This window comes from Lithobates pipiens, unplaced genomic scaffold (assembly GCF_037356315.1).
Source record: "Lithobates pipiens isolate NorthernLeopardFrog02 unplaced genomic scaffold, aLitPip1_a1.2 Scaffold_47, whole genome shotgun sequence".
NCBI lineage: Eukaryota > Metazoa > Chordata > Amphibia > Anura > Ranidae > Lithobates > Lithobates pipiens.
The window spans coordinates 4005710-4028486 of record NW_027507871.1 but is presented as its reverse complement, the minus strand read 5'-3'; the positions used below and the strand labels follow the sequence as shown (position 1 = coordinate 4028486).

The 22777-nt window shown below is 47.6% G+C and overlaps 1 protein-coding gene across 1 annotated transcript in view; it reads left to right on the top strand.

Moving 5' to 3' along the window:
* The first annotated feature begins 305 nt into the window (after nucleotides 1-305).
* IFFO1 (intermediate filament family orphan 1) overlaps nucleotides 306-22777 on the top strand; it is a 67265-nt gene continuing 44793 nt past the window's right edge. The window contains 3 exon segments of the mRNA XM_077467117.1: nucleotides 306-915; nucleotides 918-977; nucleotides 980-1154. Of these exon segments, the coding sequence (XP_077323243.1) occupies nucleotides 573-915; nucleotides 918-977; nucleotides 980-1154 (578 nt within the window). The 5' untranslated portion in view covers nucleotides 306-572.

The window sequence follows — 22777 nt, the reverse complement described above, 5'->3', positions numbered from 1 at the left end:
ATGTAACAAGAACATATATAACTTCACTTCCTCCAATATTTGTGGCTGGTGGGATGTAGGCCTCTCCTGTTCTTCCAGTATGGATTCGCTTTGTTTGGTCAGCATTCTACGTACCACCACCGGGCTGGTCAGACCCATCTGATCTCTATGGAGAGCCTCCCTCTTTATATTTTGGCTCTGGTGTCCCCTGTGCTCTCTGTATCTCCAGGGCTGCAGTGAGTCAGGCAGGAATTTGCCCCCCCCCCCTATCCTGCTTTTCTCTCCATCCCTCTCCTTCCTCCTCCTCCTCCTCCTCTCTCTGCAGTTGGTGTGCGTTGCCTGCGGTTAGTAAGCAGGAATGTTCCCCCTCTCCCGGGACGTCACCACTGATGTGTCTTCCTCTCTCCCAGCCTATTATCATCCCCCTTCTCCTTTCTTTTATCCTTCCCTCCTCTGACTGGTCGTCATTCTTCATCCCATCAAGCCTCTTCTCCTTCTTCAAATCTCCGTCCTCATATCACAGATGATGTGACTTCTCCCTCCCTCCCTCCTCCGGCTGGTCCTCCCCTCTTCTCCCTCCTCTCTGCAGTGCTATGAATAACCCGGCCATGAATCCTCTATTAACTCCCAGCCTTCTCCTGCTCTCATCAGACCCCCCTCTGCAGCAGGGGGACAGCCCCCCATCACCGTCGCAGTCATCGCTGCATTTGGGGACCCCCTACGCTCAGACTGGGGGGGCCTCAGCCTTGAGGAACGACTTCGGCTCCAACATCAGCGTCTTGAAGACCCTCAACCTGCGCTTCCGGTGCTTCTTGGCCAAGGTGCACGAGTTGGAACGGCGGAACCGCTCTTTGGAGAGGGCCCTAGAGAGGGCGCAAGGCGCGGGGCCCATCACCCGGGACCAGGCAGTGCAGACTGGCTTTGTGGGGCCCATCTTGCTCCTCCGTTGCTGGGGCTCACCCGGCCGTCCCCCACTCCCCCTCCTCAGCCGTGGACCTACGGCCGCGGAGGTTCGTGACCCGCACAGATATTGGGTCTGTTGGGTCTGGAAGTGGAGCCTACTGGGGTCACTCGGATGGGGTTGGAGTTCAGATCGATACCATCACCCCAGAAATCAGAGCTCTGTACAATGTCCTCGGTAAAGTGAAAAGAGAAAGAGATGCCTATAAACAGAGGTAAGACTCGTTGTTCACGTTGTATTTTCTAAAGGAGCATTTAACAATTTGTATATGTAGAACTTGTTAGGATTTACAGCTTAGTTAACGGGACAATGTAACCAGGACTGGCAAACCATAGCAACCATTAACAATTCCGTTTATTGCACTCGTCTTAGAGAAAAGCTGACTGCAGCAAATGGGGGGCCAAGTGACCAGCACTCTCTACCACTCACTAGTAGGGGCTTGGAATTCCACTAGGGAATTGGTCTGCATGGAGTTTGGGTGTCCTGTGAACATTTCTCTCTGGTTTCCACCAAAATACATCCCGATAAGTTCATCGGTGCCCAACCAATACTGGCCCAAGATCTCTGCATGTGCTGATTGTATGATACTGATAGGAGTTTGTGAACTCCTTTGGTGGCCAAAGTGAAGAGTCCTATATTAGTCATTTCAAAGTACTGTAGAAGCCTATTCCGCGTGCACACGACCGGATTTTCCGGCAGAAAAGGTCAGACGGAATCATTTCATCGGATATTCCGATCGTGTGTGTGTGGGGCTTCAGCTGACCTAGAAATAGAACATGTTTTCAATCTTTCCAACGGAATCAATTTCTATCGGGAAAACCGTTCGTCTGTATGCTGGTCCGACGGACCAAATATGACGCAAGGGAAGCTACTGGCTACTGGCTATTGAACTTCCTTTTCTAGCCCCGTCGTACGTCATCACGTACAGAACGAACGGACTTTGGTGTGATCGTGTGTAGGCAAGTCCGTTCAGTCAGAACTCCGTCAGAAGGACCGTCTGAGTTTATTCTGAAGGAAAGTCCGGTCGTGTGTACGCGGCATAAGATTGTCCCACAGGTTGCTAAGGGGTTCCTTGAGCTGTAGCTGATTGACCTTCCATCTGATGGTGAGTGCATTGCTCTGGGTCCAATACCATTTAGGAGAGTCAAGACAACAATGAACTTTTTAGCTGTCTCTAGGGTGGGGGCAGTGATCCCAAAGACCACCGATCTAAGGAACATTCTTCCCACTGATCACCAATGTAAGGAACATTCTTCTCACTGATCACCAATGTAAGGAACATTCTTCCCACCGATCACCAATGTAAGGAACATTCTTCTCACTGATCACCAATGTAAGGAACATTCTTCCCACCGATCACCAATGTAAGGAACATTCTTCTCACTGACCACCAATGTAAGGAACATTCTTCTCACTGATCACCAATGTAAGGAACATTCTTCTCACTGATCACCAATGTAAGGAACATTCTTCTTACTGATCACCAATGTAAGGAACATTCTTCCCACTGATCACCAATGTAAGGAACATTCTTCCCACTGATCACCAATGTAAGGAACATTCTTCCCACTGATCACCAATGTAAGGAACATTCTTCCCACTGATCACCAATGTAAGGAACATTCTTCTCACTGATCACCAATGTAAGGAACATTCTTCTCACTGATCACCAATGTAAGGAGCATTCTTCTCACTGATCACCAATGTAAGGAACATTCTTCTCACTGATCACCAATGTAAGGAACATTCTTCCCACTGATCACCAATGTAAGGAACATTCTTCTCACTGATCACCAATGTAAGGAGCATTCTTCTCACTGATCACCAATGTAAGGAACATTCTTCTCACCGATCACCAATGTAAGGAACATTCTTCTCACTGATCACCAATGTAAGGAACATTCTTCTCACTGATCACCAATGTAAGGAACATTCTTCCCACTGATCACCAATGTAAGGAACATTCTTCTCACTGATCACCAATGTAAGGAACATTCTTCCCACTGATCACCAATGTAAGGAACATTCTTCTCACTGATCACCAATGTAAGGAGCATTCTTCTCACTGATCACCAATGTAAGGAACATTCTTCTCACTGATCACCAATGTAAGGAACATTCTTCCCACTGATCACCAATGTAAGGAACATTCTTCTCACTGATCACCAATGTAAGGAGCATTCTTCTCACTGATCACCAATGTAAGGAACATTCTTCTCACCGATCACCAATGTAAGGAACATTCTTCTCACTGATCACCAATGTAAGGAACATTCTTCTCACCGATCACCAATGTAAGGAACATTCTTCTCACTGATCACCAATGTAAGGAACATTCTTCTCACTGATCACCAATGTAAGGACCATTCTTTGCCCTGGCCCCTGATTAATTGTACCATGGGTTCCCTTAGACCTGAAAAGCATTTCAAAAATTCCCTTGGGGTTCAGAGACAGAGAAGTGTTGGTCTCTGTACTCTGTATGTGACTTTGTGGTGTGTATATAATTATGCTCAGTAAGAAATGTTACAGAACTCATTTCTGTCTCTATGGGCTGCTGCACTTTGCAGGTAATTAATGCTCAGTCAGTCTATGATTTAATAAATAAGGCAAAGAGCAGAGTACGAGGAATTGCAGCCCACAGCAACCAGTCATACATTACCCCTAACTGCTCTGATTACAGTAAATTGAAGCGCGATTATTACGGTTTATGGCAGCGCTCGGTATTGCTTCACTTCCCTGAATAATCTCACATCCCATAATAGCTATAAGCAGTTCAATCCTTACCTAGGCTGAGCATTACCTGCACTCCGTGGTGTCACCGGGTGTGGTAAAACCACCCCCTGAATTACAAAAATGTAAAATGATTTTATTACATTTTTTAAAAATGTTTTTCTTACAATTACATTTTTTTTTTTTTTTACATTTGTAAAATATTTTTTACTTTTTTTTTTTTTTAACAATGCTGTTCAGCGGGGGGGGGGGGGGGGGGGTTTGGATGAAATATCTGACATCTCACCTTTCAGACAGAGAGAAGGATTGAGGACACAGATGTCGGCAGCATAGGAAAGGAGAGCGGTGTGGATGGACAATTTCACTGTGTCTGTGTCTCTCCCTCCGACAGCTGAAAGCCGGTTGGAGGGAGTGGAAAGAGAAACAAGCTTACAGCTGCTGGAGGGAGAGGGAAGCTGGTGACGCTGTGGGGGGGGGAAGAGGGGGGGGGCAGGTACATGGGGGGGGGGAGTAAGATGTGGGCAGCACAGGAAAGGGGATCGGTGTGGGTGAACAATTACACTGTGTCTGTGTCTCTCCCTCCAGTAGCTGAAAGTCGGTGGGAAGGAGAGAAACGAGCTTTCAGCTGCTGGAGGAAGAGGGAAGCCGGTGACGCTGCACAAATGGGGGGAGTAAGATCTGGGCAGCACAGGAAAGGCTATCGGTGTGGTTGGACAATTACACTGTGTCTGTGTCTCTCCCTCCAGTAGCTGAAAGCCGGTGGGAAGGAGAGAAACAAGCTTTCAGCTGCTGGAGGAAGAGGGAAGCTGATGACGCTGCTTGGAGAAGAGGGGGGCCCCGGGCACATTGATGGAGTCAGATGTGGGCAACACAGGAAAGGGGATCGGTGTGGATGGACAATTACACTGTGTCTGTGTCTATCCCTCCAGCAGCTGAAAGCCGGTGGGAAGGAGAGAAACAAGCTTTCAGCTGCTGGTGGGAGAGACACAGACACAGTGCATTGTTCTGTAATTGTCCTCCCGTCCCACTGCACTGTGCTTCCTGATGTCCAGGCCCCCCTTTTGCCTGGGCTTCCCACAGGAGGCCCGGTGGTACCCCGCTATCGGCAGCCCTGGTGTCACCCCTCTGGCAGACTGCCACCACACTGTGCAACCCGCTCCCCAAATCAGGTTCTCCAGGCAGCAGTCACACTGTGATGTCATCACGTAAAATACAGGGCCAGCTGTTCCTCATTGTATGTGAGGATGGCGAGAGGTTTTAATTACCTTAGTCCATGCTACAGCAGGCTTATGGCTCTCCTCTTCACTCCAATGCTTTGTGTTGGGGGTGGGCTCTTGTCGCCCTCACATACAATGCATGACTGATGGCCCTGTAACGTATGTGGTGACTTCACAGTGGGATTGCTGGCTGGAGCGCCAAAGAGAGGAGTAATTTCCTTACCCGAGCACATTGATGTATGCAGCCTATTGCATTAGCGTGTGCACCCCAAAGTTCAAACATACATGCGTGCTTACATACACTATATTCCCAAAAGTATTGGGACACCTGCCTTTACACACACACATGACCTTTAATGACCCCCCCCAGTCTTAGTCCGGAGGGTTCAATATTGAGTTGGCCCTTTGCAGCTTTAACAGCTTCAACTCTTCTGGTAAGGCCGTCCACAAGGTTTAGGAGGGCGTCTATGGGAATGTTTGACCATTCTTCCAGAAGAGCATTTGTGAGGTCAGGCGCTGATGTTGGATGAGAAGGTCTGGCTTGCAGTCTCTGCTCTAATTCATCCCAAAGCTGTTCTATCGGGTTGAGGTCAGGACTCTGTGCAGGCCGGTTAAGTTCCTCCACCCCAAACTCACTCATCCATGTCTTTATGGACCTTGCTTTGTACACTGGTCCAAATCATTTGGTGGATGGGGGAATATGGTGTGGGGGGGGGAGGGATTATGGTGTGGGGGTTGTTTTTCAGAGGTTGGGCTTGGCCCCTTAGTTCCAGTGAAGGGAACTCTTAAGACATTTTGGACAATTTCATGCTCCCAACTTTGTGGGAACAGTTTGGGGACGGCCCCTTCCTGTTCCAACATGACTGCCCACCAGCGCACAAAGCAAGGTCCATAAAGACATGGATGAGCGAGTTTGGGGTGGAGGAATTTGTTTGTTTTTCTTAGTTTGTGTTATAAAATTATGTAATGAAGCAACTTTTCTAATTTACTGTTGGGTCTGCACCGGTAATCAGTGTAGTTGCCCGCTGTGTGGATTTGCCGGTTATCGGCTCTCCTCTCCTCATGTGCTGTCAGTGTGAGGAGAGGAATGGCGAAAGCCGGCAAATCCTGTTTGCCCTGTGATCGCCTGTGATTGGACACAGCTGGTCACGTGGTAAAGAGCCGCTGGGATTGGCTCTTTACCGCGATCAGTTGTGTCTGAAGGACGCCGCGATGTGTGCCGCAGGAAGCATGATCACAGGATGACCTCATATGACCCCCCCCCCCTCCCAGATCACCAGAACAAGTGTCCCCCATTGGAAGATTTCCCCTCTATTACATTTCTAGTGACAACCCCTACATTTGGGATTTTCCTTTACTTTCACTTGCAATGATAACGATAAACGGGACACACAGAGAGGATGACTCTCCCTAACGGGGACACAGACAGCAATAAAAACTGACAGGGGTTCTAATCCCACTCCACTCTATCCAAAGCTGGATAGCTATAGCTTTTAGCTATACTTTCAGTAGTAGATGTGTGTGGAGTGTTATTGGAGGACTCGTTTACACTTGTGGTTTGGGGGCCGGTAAAAACATGTGGTTGAGCCAGGTTTTTACAACCCTCCAACTGATGGCAGTGCAGAAAGCCAGGATCTGGTTGGTTGCTATGGGCAACATAACAAGGCAGAGTCTCCTATAGTGGTCAGACACTTTCAGGGGGGGGGGGGGGGTCATGCAGTATTTTATTCTTTGTTTATGGGATGCCTGTCCTCATCGCCGGAGCTGTTTGTGAAAACACAGCACTTTAGCTGAATAAATGACCCCGAGTTAACCTGGGCTCACAGGAAGTGGGTTAAATTAAGTTGAAGAGGACAGGGGACAGCACTGGATATAGGGTGAGGATGGCAACGTGCGCCGCTATTAGGTTTTTTTTTTGTTTGGTTTTTTATCTTGGATGGGATGATTCACTTTTACATAAAAAAAATAAAAATGGAGTTGGGCTTTAAGTAAAAGGCAGGTAGTCCGTGCTGAACCCCCGGGGGGAGGGGGGGGCGGGGCTCCATAACACGTTCTTACAGGAAGACTGCTTCATATTTACTAAAGACTGCTCAGTGCCGGCTCCGCATGTCTATATTATGTCAGCACTTTTCCTGATTGATGTCTAATAAACACTCCGAGGAGAAAACGCTCTGCTAGTTCATGAGATGTCCGGCCGATGCCGTGTGCAGTCCGGGCTTGTCGGGATCTGTCCCTGGAAGTCTTATGTGCCTAGAAGGTGTCCCCGGCCTCCCCATAATACATAGACAGATTTTATATGATGCTTTACATTTGCCCACCAGGCGCTTAAACCCCCTTCCTGTCCAGACCAATTTTCAGCGCTCTCACATTTTGAATGACAATTACTCAGTCATGCAACACTGTACCCATATGACATTTTTGTCTTTTTTTTTTTCACAAAAATAGAGCTTTATTTTGGTGGTATTTAATCACCCATGAGTTTTTTTTATTTTTTGTGCTATAAAAGAAAAAAAGACCAAAAATTCTGTAAGAAAAAATGCATTTTTCTTTGTAAAATTTTGCAAATTTAGTAATTTTTCTTCATAAATTTTGGCCACAATTTATACTGCTACATATCTTTGGTAAAAAAAAAAAAAATAACCCAAATTGGTGGATATTATTTGGTCTGTGTGAAAGTTATAAAGTCCACAATCTGTGGTGCCAATCTCTGACAATCGATCACACCTGAAGCACTGACGGCCAATCCCATTTCTTGAGACCCTAACAAGCCAGGAAAGTACAAATCACCCCCCCCCCCCCCCCCAAATGATCCATTTTTGGAAAGAAGACATGCCAAGGTATTTAGTAAGAGGCACAGTGAGTTTTTTTGAAGTTGTACATTTTTTCCCAGAATTCTTTGCAAAAGCAAGATTTTTTTTCATTTATCTTTTTCTTCTTTTTTTTCTTTTTTTTTCATTTTTCTTTTTCTTCATTTTTCTTTTTTTTTCATTTTTCTTTTTCTTCATTTTTCTTTTTCTTCATTTTTTCTTTTTTTTTTCATTTTTCTTTTTCTTCATTTTTCTTTTTTTTCATTTTTCTTTTTCTTCATTTTTCTTTTTGTTTTCATTTTTTCTTTTTTTTCATTTTTCTTTTTCTTCATTTTTCTTTTTGTTTTCATTTTTTCTTTTTCTTCGTTTTTCTTTTTCTTTATTTTTCTTTTTCTTCATTTTTCTTTATCTTTATTTTTCTTTTTCTTCATTTTTCTTTGTCTTCATTTTTCTTTTTCTTTATTTTTCTTATTTTTTCTCTATTTTTTTTTTTTACAAAATTGTTATATTATGAGGTTATTTCTTACACACAGCAATAGTATACCACAAAATACACACGTGAAAAAAAAAAAAAAATTCTACTACTCCTCCCGAGTACGGCGATACCACATGTGTGAGACTTTTTAACAGCGTGGCCACATACAGAGGCCCAACATGCAGGGAGCACCTTCAGGCGTTTTTGGAGCATAATTGACACCTCTAATTTCCTGACTACCTCTTAAAGTGGTTGTAAACCCTTACAAACCACAGGTAAGTCTAGATTAAGGCTTACCTGTAGGTCCAAGAATTATCTCCTAAGCCTACACGGTTTAGGAGATATTTACTAAAAGACAGTCACCACTGTCTACGGCGCATGCGCCCGTAGACAGCGGCGCGCAGGACGCACTATATATGCCGTTAGTGGCGGCTCCCGTGCTCAAGCGTGGGAGTGACATCATCACTGCTCCGGCGCTGTGAGTGGCCGGAGCAGCGATACCCGGAAGAAGATGGAGGCTGCGTACTACAGGGGACAGCGGTGACATCGCTGGCTCCTGTGACAGGTAAGTGACACATAATGGGCTAGTATTATGCGATGCATAGTAGCCCATTATGCTTTACCTTTGCAGGGAGACAAAGAAGAAGTAAACCCATCAGGGTTTACTTCCTCTTTAAGCCCCATATACACTATCCGTTTTTCTGCTGAGTTTTTCCTTCAGGTTTACCAAAACCATGTAGTAGAAGGGCCGGCCTGACTGCAGACACATTGAATGGTTTGACCTCATATTATATGGTTTTGGTAAATCTGAAGGAAAAACTCAGCAGAAAAACTGATAGTGTGTATGGGGCTTTACATTTTTGAAGGCCCTGGAGCACCAGGACAATGGAAACGCCCCAAAAATGACCCCATTTTGGAAAGAAAACACCCCAACGTATATTCTATGAGGCATAATGAGTCTTTTGAACATGTCATTTTTTTCTACAAGTTTTTGAAAAATGAAAACGCATTTTTTTTTTTTACACAAAGTTGTCCATTTATAGAATATTTCTAACACACAACATGTACATACCAAAAATTACACCCCAAAATAGTTTATCCTACTCCTCCTGAGTACAGCGATGCCACATGTGGGAGACTTTTCTACAGCCTGGCCACATACAGAGGCCCAAAATGCAGGGAGCACCTTCAGGTGTTCTAGGGGCATACGTTTCAAATCTAATTTGACTACCTATTACACTTTTGTGAGGTACTGTAGTGGCATGGATGAGAACTGATGTGACATGGATGAGAATCAATGGAGATGGCTGAGTATGGATGGGATGACTGAGCATGAATGAGTATGGCTGAGTACGGATGGGTATGGATGGGATGGCTGAGCATTGATGGATCAGTATTGCGGAGTATGTATGGATGGATGAGTATTGCTGAGTATGTATGGATGGATGGATGAGTATTGCTGAGTATGTATGGATGGATGGATGAGTATTGCTGAGTATAGATGGATGGATGAATATTGCTGAGTATGGATGGATGTATGAATAATGCTGAGTATGGATGGATGGATGAGGATGGATGGTTGAGTATTGCTGAGGATGGATGGTTGAGTATTGCTGAGTATGGATGGAAGGATGGATGAGTATTGCTGAGTATGGATGGATGGATGGATGAGTATTGATGAGTATAGATGGATGGATGAGTATTGCTGAGGATGGATGGATGAGTATTGCTGAGGATGGATGAGTATTGCTGAGTATGGATAGATGTATGAATGATGGATATGGATGGATGGATGAGTATTGCTGAGGATGGATGGATGAATATTGCTGAGTATGGATGAATATTGCTGAGTATGGATGAATATTGCTGAGTATGGATGGATGTATGAATGATGGATGAGTATTGCTGAGGATGGATGGTTGAGTATTGCTGAGTATGGATGGATGGTTGAGTATTGCGGAGTATCGATGGATGGTTGAGTATTGCTGAGTATGGATGGATGGTTGAGTATTGCGGAGTATGGATGGATGGTTGAGTATTGCGGAGTATGGATGGATGGTTGAGTATTGCTGAGGATGTATGGATGGATGGATGAGTATTGCTGAGTATAGATGGATGGATGAATATTGCTGAGTATGGATGGATGAGGATGGATGGTTGAGTATTGCTGAGGATGGATGGTTGAGTATTGCTGAGGATGGATGGAAGGATGGATGAGTATTGCTGAGTATGGATGGATGGATGGATGAGTATTGCTGAGTATGGATGGATGAGTATTGATGAGTATAGATGGATGGATGAGTATTGCTGAGGATGGATGGATGAGTATTGCTGAGGATGGATGAGTATTGCTGAGGATGGATAGATGTATGAATGATGGATGAGGATGGATGGATGAGCATGGATGGATGAGTATTGCTGAGTATGGATGGATGAGTATTGATGAGTATAGATGGATGGATGAGTATTGCTGAGGATGGATGGATGAGTATTGCTGAGTATGGATGGATGAGTATTGATGAGTATAGATGGATGGATGAGTATTGCTGAGGATGGATGGATGAGTATTGCTGAGGATGGATGAGTATTGCTGAGGATGGATAGATGTATGAATGATGGATGAGGATGGATGGATGAGCATGGATGGATGAGTATTGCTGAGTATGGATGGATGAGTATTGCTGAGTATGGATGGATGGTTGAGTATTGCGGAGTATGGATGGATGGTTGAGTATTGCTGAGTATGGATGGATGGTTGAGTATTGCGGAGTATGGATGGATGGTTGAGTATTGCGGAGTATGGATGGATGGTTGAGTATTGCGGAGTATGGATGGATGGTTGAGTATTGCGGAGTATGGATGGATGGTTGAGTATTGCGGAGTATGGATGGATGGTTGAGTATTGCTGAGGATGGATGGTTGAGTATTGCTGAGGATGGATGGTTGAGTATTGCTGAGGATGGATGGTTGAGTATTGCTGAGGATGGATGGTTGAGTATTTCTGAGGATGGATGGATGAGTATTGCTGAGGATGGATGGATGAGTATTGCTGAGGATGGATGGATGAGTATTGCTGAGGATGGATGGATGAGTATTGCTGAGGATGGATGGTTGAGTATTGCTGAGGATGGATGGTTGAGTATTGCGGAGTATGGATGGATGGTTGAGTATTGCTGAGGATGGATGGATGAGTATTGCTGAGGATGGATGGTTGAGTATTGCTGAGGATGGATGGTTGAGTATTGCTGAGGATGGATGGTTGAGTATTGCTGAGGATGGATGGTTGAGTATTGCTGAGGATGGATGGTTGAGTATTGCTGAGGATGGATGGTTGAGTATTGCGGAGTATGGATGGATGGTTGAGTATTGCTGAGGATGGATGGATGGATGAGTATTGCTGAGGATGGATGGATGAGCATTGCTGATTAGGAATGGATGGATGGATGGCTGGATGAGGCTGAAATTGTCACATATCAGTGCTGCGGGCATTACAGATCCAGCCCACAGCGCTGCAGCACCTGATCTCTCCCCTCACTGCTCACACTGTATCGATCGGTACAGAGAGGGGAGAGAGGAACCGGACATGACGCCTGTTTGTTTACAAGTGATCGCTCCGTCAGCGATCGCAGCGATCACGTGGTAAACAAACCGGGCGAGTTATCAAGCCCCACTGTAGCCATGATTCGGGTATGACGCGGTCGTTAACTGGTTAACTCACCCCATATGCAGATTGAAGTGTATCCTTTTGATCTGCTGATCAATAAAACAGATTAGATACACAAGTAACAATGTTACTTTGTATCTCTCTATCTCCCGTCTGAGCAATGTTTATAAACAATGTTACTTTTATCTCTGTATGGCCTGCCTAATCTAGCCAATCAATTAATTTCCAATCCAGGAGACCCTTGCACTGCCTATAGCTCTGAAGGAGATTGGCCAATCAGATTGTAAGGTGTGGTGAGTCTCTATTCACACATTTCGAGGAGAACTTCCATGCTGGACCCCGGATTTCTGTCACTGGTTACATCCGGGAAGTACAGGAGCTTCTTTGGGGTGGGGGATGTTTTTGCACCCATAGACTTTGATTGGAGCACCTGAAAAACAAACGCAGCACGTTTTTCTTGTGTTTTTTAGGCGCTCCAATTGAAGTCAATGGGGGTCAAAAAGCTTCTTGTACTTCTGCTTATAATTGTATCCCAGGACAGCTTGGGGGGCTCCAATAATAACGGTCTGATCCCAGTATGGCAGAACCAATGGGAAGCTGTCACATGATCTCATCCCTGCCAATCAGATGCAGCCAGGCATCCCCTGCTCCACAGCAGCATGTACACAAAGGGGGAGGGGATACTCATTGACCCAATATAGACGCACAGTCATTGGCTACCGTGCAATCCCCTCCCCCTTCCTGATCAGGACAACGTTCAGCTTTCAGTGTTGCCACTTTGAATGACAATTACTCGGTCATGTAACACTGTACACAGAGGACAGTTCTATCATTTTTTGAGACAGATAGACATTTCTTTTGGGGGTATTTAATTACCCCTAGTGGGTTGTTTGTTTTTTGTTTGTTTTTTTAAATAAATGAAAAATGCCCAAAAAGTTTGAAAAAAATAAAGTTTTTCTTAGTTTTTGTTATAACATTTTCTAAACAAGTCATGTTTATCCTTCACTGATAGGAGGTGCTGATAGGCTGCACTAATATGTGTCACTGATCACTGATGGGCACTGCTGAGGTGGCACTGATATGTGTCACTGATAGGGACGGCGCCCCTTGACTCCTCGGCTTCCCTCGTCCCCTCGGCTCCCCTTGTTCCCTCGGCTCCCCTCATCCCCTTGACTCCTTGGCTCCCCTTGTCCCCTCGTCTACTCTTGTCTCCCCTCGTCTACTCTTGTCTCCCCTCGTCTACTCTTGTCTCCCCTCGTCTACTCTTGTCTCCCCTCGTCTACTCTTCTCCCCTCGTCTCTCCTCGTCTCCCCTCGTCTACCCTCGTCTATTCTGGTCTCCCCTCGTCTACTCTCGTCTACTCTCGTCTCCCCTCGTCTACTCTCGTCTCCCCTCGTCTACTCTCGTCTCTCCTCGTCTCCCCTCGTCTCCCCTCGTCTACTCTCGTCTACTCTCGTCTCCCCTTGTCTACTCTCGTCTCCCCTTGTCTACTCTCGTCTCCCCTTGTCTACTCTCGTCTCCTCTCATCTCCCCTTGTCTACTCTCGTCTCCCCTTGTCTACTCTCGTCTACTCTCGTCTCCCCTTGTCTACTCTCATCTCCCCTTGTCTACTCTCGTCTCCCCTTGTCTACTCTCGTCTACTCTCGTCTCCCCTTGTCTACTCTCGTCTCCCCTCGTCTACTTTCATCTCCCCTCGTCTACTCTCGTCTCCCCTCGTCTACTCTCGTCTCCCCTCGTCTACTCTCGTCTCCCCTCGTCTACTGTCTACTCTCGTCTACTCTCATCTCCCCTTGTCTACTCTCGTCTCCCCTTGTCTACTCTCGTCTCCCCTCGTCTACTCTCGTCTCCCCTCGTCTACTCTCGTCTCCCCTCGTCTACTCTCGTCTCCCCTCGTCTACTCTCGTCTCCCCTCGTCTACTCTCGTCTCCCCTCGTCTTATCTCGTCTCCCCTCGTCTACTCTCGTCTACTGTCTACTCTCGTCTCCCCTCGTCTCCCCTCGTCTCCTCTTGTCTCCCCTCGTCTCCCCTCGTCTCCCCTTGTCTATTCTCGTCTCCCCTTGTCTACTCTCGTCTCCCCTCGTCTCCCCTCATCTCCTCTCGTCTCCCCTCGTCTCCTCTCGTCTCCCCTCGTCTCCCCTCGTCTCCTCTCGTCTCCCCTCGTCTCCACTCGTCTCCTCTCGTCTCCTCTCGTCTCCCCTCGTCTCCCCTCGTCTCCCCTCGTCTACTCTCGTCTACTCTCGTCTCCCCTCGTCTCCCCTCGTCTACTCTCGTCTCCCCTCGTCTCCCCTCGTCTCCCCTCGTCTCCCCTCGTCTCCCCTCGTCTCCCCTCGTCTACTCTCGTCTACTCTCGTCTCCCCTCGTCTACTCTCGTCTCCCCTCGTCTCCCCTCGTCTCCCCTCGTCTCCCCTCGTCTCCCCTCGTCTCCCCTCGTCTATTCTCGTCTCCCCTCGTCTACTCTCGTCTCCCCTTGTCTACTCTCGTCTCCCCTTGTCTACTCTCGTCTCCCCTCGTCTCCCCTCGTCTCCCCTCGTCTCCTCTCGTCTCCCCTCGTCTCCCCTCGTCTACTCTCGTCTACTCTCGTCTCCCCTCGTCTACTCTCGTCTCCCCTCGTCTACTCTCATCTCCCCTCATCTCCCCTCGTCTCCTCGGCGCCCGTCATCTCCGCTGAAGCCACTGGCGGTACCAGGAGCAATAATCCCCGGTTCACACTAGAATAGGGTGCGGGAAACCCGTGATCTGTGTGTGTAGGCCAAAATTTATAAAGAAATTTGATTTTTTTGATTTTTTATTGGATGTTTCATAGCAGAAAGTAAAAAAAGTTTTGCTGCTCTTTTTTAGTTTATAGGGCAAAAAATTAAAACCACAGAGGCGATCAAATACCACCAAAAGAAAGAGAAGATGGTGGGATCCACTGACTACTGATCCCATTTGTGCATCCATCGTCATCTCTGAGTCAAAGATGATTCCGAGACTTCTGGCTTTGGTGCTTGGAAGGATGGCCTGTCCAAGGATGGTGGGTGGTGTCCGAGGATGGTGGGTGGTGTCCGAGGATGGTGGGTGGTGTCCGAGGATGGTGGGTGGTGTCCGAGGATGGTGGGTGGTGTCCGAGGATGGTGGGTGGTGTCCATGGGGTCTTAGTTTTCGTATTTCGGTTTGCGTTGAGGAGCAGAAGCTCTGTTTTCGATCCATTGAGTGGTCATCCAGTCATCTATCAATGTGAGACATTTTTCTAGTTTCTGGTCTTCTTGTCCGCTGATGCGGAAGTAAAGTTGAGTGTCGTCAGCGTATGAATGGAAGCATAGATGCGATTTGCTGATGATTTTGAAGAGTGGACGGATGTAAATGTTGAAGAGTACTGGAGACAAGGGTGATCCTTGAGGGACTCCATAAGAAATTGCCCAAGTTTCAGAGGTGAAGGCTCCTAGTTTCACTGTCTGCGAACGATTTCCTAAGAAGGAAGCCAACCATGGAAGATCTGAATCTGTAACTCCTGCCATTTCTTTGAGGCGGATAAGAAGAGTATTGTGGTCCATTGTATCGAACGCTGAACTGAGGTCCAGCAGTACCAGGAGACAAGATTCTCCGTCATCTGCTGCTTCAAGGGCGTCGTGCCATATTTCTAGAAGTGCCGTTTCTGTGCCATGTCCTGGGCGGAAGCCTGATTGCAGTGGGTCCAAGAGTTTGTGTATGTCCAGCAGGGCTGGACTGGGACAGAAATTTGACCCTGGACTTCATCCAGACCGGCCCACTTACATTTTGAGTGTCCCATCAGCACTCCCTTACATCAGAGTGTCCCATCACCAGCCCCCTTACATCAGAGTGTCCCATCAGCAGCCCCCTTACATCAAAGTGGCCCATTACCAGCCCCCCTTACATCACAGTGTCCCATCAGCACCCCCTTACGTCAGAGTGTCCCATCACCAGCCCCCTTACATCAGAGTGTCCCATCACCAGCCCCCTTACATCAGAGTGTCCCATCAGCACCCCCTTACGTCAGAGTGTCCCATCACCAGCCCCCTTACATCAGAGTGTCCCATCAGCACCCCCTTACGTCAGAGTGTCCCATCAGCACCCCCTTACATCAGAGTGTTCCGTCAGCACCCCCTTACATCAGTGTGTCCCATCAGCAGCCCCTTCACATCAGAGTGTCCCATCAGCAGCCCCTTCACATCAGTGTCCCATCAGCCCCCCCTTACATCAGTGTGTCCCATCAGCAGCCCCTTCACATCAGTGTCCCATCAGCCCCCCCTTCACATCAGAGTGTCCCATCAGCAGCCCCTTCACATCAGAGTGTCCCATCAGCCCCCCCCTTACATCAGTGTGTCCCATCAGCAGCCCCTTCACATCAGAGTGTCCCATCAGCAGCCCCTTCACATCAGAGTGTCCCATCAGCCCCCCCCCTTACATCAGTGTGTCCCATCAGCAGCCCCTTCACATCAGAGTGTCCCATCAGCAGCCCCTTCACATCAGAGTGTCCCATCAGCCCCCCCTTACATCAGTGTGCCCCATCAGCAGCCCCTTCACATCAGTGTCCCATCAGCCCCCCCTTACATCAGTGTGTCCCATCAGCACCCCCTTACATCAGAGTGTCCCATCAGCCCCCCCTTACATCAGAGTGTCCCATCAGCCCCCCCTTACCTCAGAGTGTCCCATGAGCACCCCCTTACATCAGAGTGTCCCAACAGCACCCCCTTACATCAGAGTGTCCCATCACCAGCCCCCTTACATCAGAGTGTCTCATCACCAGCCCCCTTACATCAGAGTGGCCCACTGAGCCATCGGCCCACCGGGAAACTCCCGGTAGTCCCGATGGCCAGTACATGCCTGATGTCCAGGAGGAGTTGTAGCTGTTGTTCTACTGCTTTCTCCATAATCTTGGAGATGGTGTTCAGGCTTGTTACCGGTCTGCGATAGTTAGGATCTTTGGGGTCGAGGTTGGGTTTCTTTAGGAGTGGTTTGACGATGCCTTGCTTGAGGGTGATTGGAACAATCCCTTCTTTAAACAACTGATTTACTAGATGTGTTATAGTAGGGGCCAAGATGTCGGAACATTCTTTCAGGAGTTTTGTGGGAATGATGTCATTGGGTGATGTGCTGTCTCTGAGGCTCCTGATGTTTTTGGTGGTATCAGTGGTGATCAAGATCCACGAAAAATGTGGCGATTGTGTGATGTTTGAGTGATTTTCCTCTCCTTGCTTTGGTTGAATAAGGTTTGCTTGTTTTTTTTTTGTTGAGTTATTTTCCAAATGTTGTCGATTTTGTCAATAAAAAAAATCAGATAACTCGTCGCAGTATTCTTGAGTTTCGTTTGCTGGGGGCTCAAGGCAGGTGGGGTTCATAGTCCGAGCGACTAGTTTGAAAAGTTCACGTGGGCAGTTTAAGGCTTTTGAGAGGGTTTCATAGTTAGTAAGGTTGAATAAAGACACCAGTCCATCCTGAGTGAGTGTCTACAATTGTCCCTATCCCTGTACATTGTACACTCACATTGGTCCCCACCCTCAAGGAGCCCTCAATCCAAGGTCCCCATTCATATACTAGGGGCCAATTTTGGACAGAAGCCAATTAAACCTACCTGCATGTCTTTGGATTGTGGGAGGAAACCGGAGTTCCCGGAGGAAACCCATGCAGACACAGGGAGAACATGCAAACTCCAGGCAGGTAGCGTTGTGGTTGGGATTTGAACCAGCGACCCTTCTTACTGCTATGCGAGAGTGCTGACCACTACACCACTATGCCAGGGTGTTTGAGAAATGTTCTTTTTTTTGCTTTGAAGATTGATTTGTGATATTTCTTAGTGGGTATTTTGTAGTTTGTGTGATTTTTTTTTCCTTTGTAGAATTTCTTCTCCAGGCTCTTTCAGCTCTTCTATGTTCCCGTTTCAGTAGAGTAATAGAGTTCTATTAAACCATCCAGAATTTTTCCTGCGGATGAGTACTCTACGTTTCGGAGCGACTGAGTCTGCTGTTTGTAGTAATGCCTTGTTTAAGGAGCTGAGTGTTTTGTTCTGTTGAGTGGTTTCGATTTAGCGTTGCTATTTTGTTTGATAATGTGGTTTTGAAGAGTTCCGAGTGTAGTTTCTTCTGCGATCTGGTCCAATGTGGTGTTGACTGGTTCGGTTTTTGGAAGGGTGGTGTTGGTGGCGATTTCAAATTTGATAGCGTGGTGGTCTGTCCATGGTAGCGGTATGTTGATGTCCATATTTTGTTTGAAGATGAGGTCCAGAATGTGTCCCGACCCATGTGTGGGAGCATTTATTACTTGCTGAAGCCCTAGTTCTTCCCTAGTTCTTCCAGTTGGTTAATGCAGGCGGTGGCGATGGGGTCTTTGGTGGCGTTTGCCCAAAGGTTGAAATCCCAGAGTACCAGAACCTTATTGGTTTTCAGGGTGTGTAACGAAATGAATTCAGTGAGGGGTATTGTTAGATTTGTCTTTGGTCCTGGTGGTCTGTAGCATAGCAGCATGTGGTCTCTTGTGGTGTTGTTTGAAGATGTAGAGAAAGTGTCTCCATAAAAGGCAGTGAGTTCTGTAGCGTTGGTTTGACGAGCGCCAGGTGAGATTTGAAGATCATTGCTGGGCCTCCTCCTTTTTTTCCTATTCAGGATGGTGTTGCAGTCGGGTGTTGGCCAGCTTTCCGTGATGAAGAGGCAATCTATGTTGTTTTGCGTGATGAAGTCATGGATTTCCTGTCTGTGCTTGGCTGCCGATCTGGTGTTAATCAGGGCGCTAAATGTTGCGGTTGAATTGTAGTCTTCTTGTGTTTGATGGTTGATTGTGGATTAATCCTTAGTAGTTCTTTTCGTAGTATTTTTTTGAATGTAGGTAGGTAATGTTGAGGTGGTATTTCTTATGCCGCATACACACGACCGGACTTTTCGAGGGACTAGGTCCGACGGTCTTTCCTACGGGCTTTCGGCTGAGTTCCGACGGGCTTTCGGCTGAGTTCCCGACGTGCTTTCGGCTGAGTTCCCGACGGGCTTTCGGCTGAGTTCCCGACGGGCTTTCGGCTGAGTTCCCGACGGCCTTTCGGCTGAGTTCCCGACGGCCTTTCGGCTGAGTTCCCGACGGCCTTTCGGCTGAGTTCCCGACGGTCTTTCGGCTGAGTTCCCGACGGACTTTCGGCTGAGTTCCCGACGGGCTTTCGGCTGAGTTCCCGACGGTCTTTCGGCTGAGTTCCCGACGGTCTTTCGGCTGAGTTCCCGACGGTCTTTCGGCTGAGTTCCCGACGGGCTTTCGGCTGAGTTCCCGACGGTCTTTCGGCTGAGTTCCCGACGGACTTTCGGCTGAGTTCCCGACGGACTTTCGGCTGAGTTCCCGACGGACTTTCGGCTGAGTTCCCGACGGACTTTCGGCTGAGTTCCCGACGGACTTTCGGCTGAGTTCCCGACGGACTTTCGGCTGAGTTCCCGACGGACTTTCGGCTGAGTTCCCGACGGACTTTCGGCTGAGTTCCCGACGGACTTTCGGCTGAGTTCCCGACGGACTTTCGGCTGAGTTCCCGACGGACTTTCGGCTGAGTTCCCGACGGACTTTCGGCTGAGTTCCCGACGGTCTTTCGGCTGAGTTCCCGACGGACTTTCCGAATGAACGGACTTGGCCACACACAATCACACCAAAGTCCGACGGATTGGAACGTGATGACGTACGACTGGACTAGAATAAGGAAGTTCATAGCCAGTAGCCAATAGCTGCCCTCGCGTCGGTTTTTGTCCGTCGGACTAGCATACGCGCGAACGGATTTCTCGGTCCGGCGGAAAAATTTAAAACATGTTCTATTTCTAAAGTCCGCCGGATTTTTGGCAAGCAAAGGTCCGACGGAGCCCACACAAGATCGAATTGTCCGACGGACTCGTTCCGTCGGACCTTTGCTGTCAAAAAGTACGGTCGTGTTTACGCGGCACAAGTCTGTGGAGGGTCTCTGCTGAGTATTCGAAGTTGCACATGATGAGAGAAAAAAAAAATTGATGCTGATGGAATGATATGATGAAGAACTGGTGTAGCAACTGAGGAGCTGGCGGTCCTGCGAGAGGCGGCTGATGATGCTGATGGTCTGATGGGTTCAGGTGGTGGAGCTGGAGGAGAAACCCGTTGACCTAAAAGCGCCCTCCCGTTGATCCAGAGGAGCTGGCCAATTGCTGCAGCAAAAATTCCTTCCTGACCCCCCCCCCCGAGAGGCGGTCGGTCCCTGGATCAACTGCTAAGTAGGTGGTACCAGCGGTACTTACCAAGATACTTACCTGCCCGGGAATGGTCCAAGGATGAAGATCGGGTGGATCAAGATGGTCACTATATAAATTTGTGTACAATGTTGCATAAGCGCGCAATTGTTGGTTAAAGCGACGCAGCGCCATATTGCAAGAAATGGCCTGGTCAGGAAGAGGGGGAGGGGAGGGGGGTAAATAGAATAGGATGAATCTTTTGGTGTGCTGCGGTCTTCCTACGATTGTCTGCTTTTAAATGGCCTAAACTTAAACACTTACTGTATGTATCAAAAATCACACATAGAATAAGTTTACAAACACCACCAACCCCCCCCCAAAAATGAGCAAAGGAGCTGACACTCAAGTACGGACCCCGTCTGTGTTGTAAATTGGTGTGACCGGCTGTCTCAGGCGATATCATTGAATGGATACAAAATATCTCATCTGACAGTTTCAATAACAAATATTTGTTCTGCGTTCCTAAAGTCGCAGTCATAGCGCCCCCCCCCCCCCCCCCCCCCCCGTACATACCACACATGTCTAATTGTGGATCAGTGTCAGGTTTCCCCCGGAGTGTCTCAGGGCAGTGATGGGTCTGAACAGGAATCCCCCCAATTCTAATACTATTCTCACTACACAGCAATGTCCCCCCATCCCAGGAATTCACAAGGGGGCCGCAGGCCGAGCGATTCATCATCGCCCAACCGTTCCTACACACCATCACTGCAATCTCCTCCAAGAGTTACTTTCCATCTTTATTACAATTCTTACCCCCCGTCACCCTCCGCAAGTTCTCCTTCTCAATACAAATCCCCTCCCCCCAGTATCCTTGTGGTACCCCCCCCCCCACCTAACATGATACCACAGGGCCCAGGGCAGCTGCCCTTTCTGCCCCCCCCCCCATCCCAGTCCTGGTTAGAACGTCTGAAGTGTTTTGTATTGGTGTCTGTGCCAACAAATCTGGTGACAGGGACAAGAAGTTAGAATATTCTCAATGGGGGGGGTGACAGAAGTATCAGAAAGGACAACTCTTCACCAATCTATCCAGAACTAACAAAATAAAATGTTAGCCGGAGTTTGGCTGTAAACAGTTTGCAATGTCGGGAGCCTGAGGCCGTTTTCCTGGCATTGCTGGAATGTTATACAAAGATGAACTGTAATAAAGTCCCTGGCAGCGGTCCCTGGGGTGCGGATTGGATGATTTCCTCATTGTTACTAGACTGAGATCTCATCATCATCCTGCATTAGTACAGCCCAGACTTGTCTTTCTGATAGCAGTCCATATGCAGAGCTGAACATTCTGACCTCAGGATGAACGACCAACAAGGACACAGATACCTGGATGTGACCTGGTACCTTGTACAGCAGGGCTGGGGTACGAGAGAAGCAGCACAAGGAGACAATCAGCTCATGTGCTGATAGGAGGAGAGAGCAGAGAGAAAAGCTCGTTGCTGTACTGCTTCTTCACTGTCCAGTCATGTCCTTGGGGCAGATTGAGGATGACCTGGGCTCAGAGGAAGTGGGCTGAATGATGCTGCCCACCAAACTGAGGACATCTAGTGAATTAAAGTACTGATGAGGAATCTCCGGAGTGAAGCTGAACATTGCAGAAGAAAAAGAAGGGTTTGTTGTTTTAGCTTTCAATAAGCTATCATCTGGTTATATTAGGCTGGCATTCTGCTTTAACTTAAAGGCCAACACCAGCAAAATTGTTTTATTATGTTTTAGATGGGATTTTAGAGAGGATTCCTTTCCTTTACATTCCTCATTTCCGTTCCCTCTTTTCTTTGCTTTCCTTTCCGTCTCTCCTTTCCTTTCACTTCCGTCTTTCCATTCCATCTTCCCTTTCCTTTCTGTTTTTCCTTCCCTCCCTCCTTTCCTTTCCCTTCCGTCTTCCCTTCCCTCTCCTTTCCTTTTCCTTTCCTTTCCATTCCGTATTTCCGTTCCCTCTTTCCCTCTTTTCTTTGCTTCCCTTTCCTTTCTGTTTTTCCTTTACCTTCCGTCTCTCCTTTCCTTTCCTTTCTGTCTTTCCTTTCCTTTCTGTCTCTCCTTTCCTTTCCCTTCCGTCTCTCCTTTCCTTTCCCTTCCGTCTCTCCTTTCCTTTCCCTTCCGTCTTTCCATTCCATCTTCCCTTTCCTTTCTGTCTTTCCTTTCCCTTCCCTCTCTCCTTTCCTTTCCTTTCTGTCTCTCCTTTCCTTTCCCTTCCATCTTTCCATTCCGTCTTCCCTTTCCTTTCTGTTTTTCCTTCCCTCTCTCCTTTCCTTTCCCTTCCATCTCTCCTTTCCTTTCCCTTCCGTCTCTCCTTTCCTTTCCCTTCCGTCTCTCCTTTCCTTTCCCTTCCGTCTCTCCTTTCCCTTCCGTCTCTCCTTTCCCTTCCGTCTCTCCTTTCCTTTCCCTTCCGTCTCTCCTTTCCATTCCGTCTCTCCTTTCCTTTCCCTTCCGTCTCTCCTTTCCATTCCGTCTCTCCTTTCCTTTCCATTCCGTCTCTCCTTTTCTTTACCTTCTGTCTTTCCTTTACTTTCTGTTTTTCCTTTCCTTTCCCTTTTGTCTTTCCTTTCCCTTACATCTTTCCTTTAGTTTCTTTTGCTTTTCTTTCCCTCTTTGCTTTCTTTCTTCTTTTCATTTCTCCCTTCCTGTCTGCCTCGCCTTCCTTCCTTCCCTGCTTTCTTTCTTCCTTCCTTTTTATTCCTTCCTTTCTTCTCTTGCTTCCTTCTTTTCCGTCTTTCCTTTATTCCTTTCCTTCCCG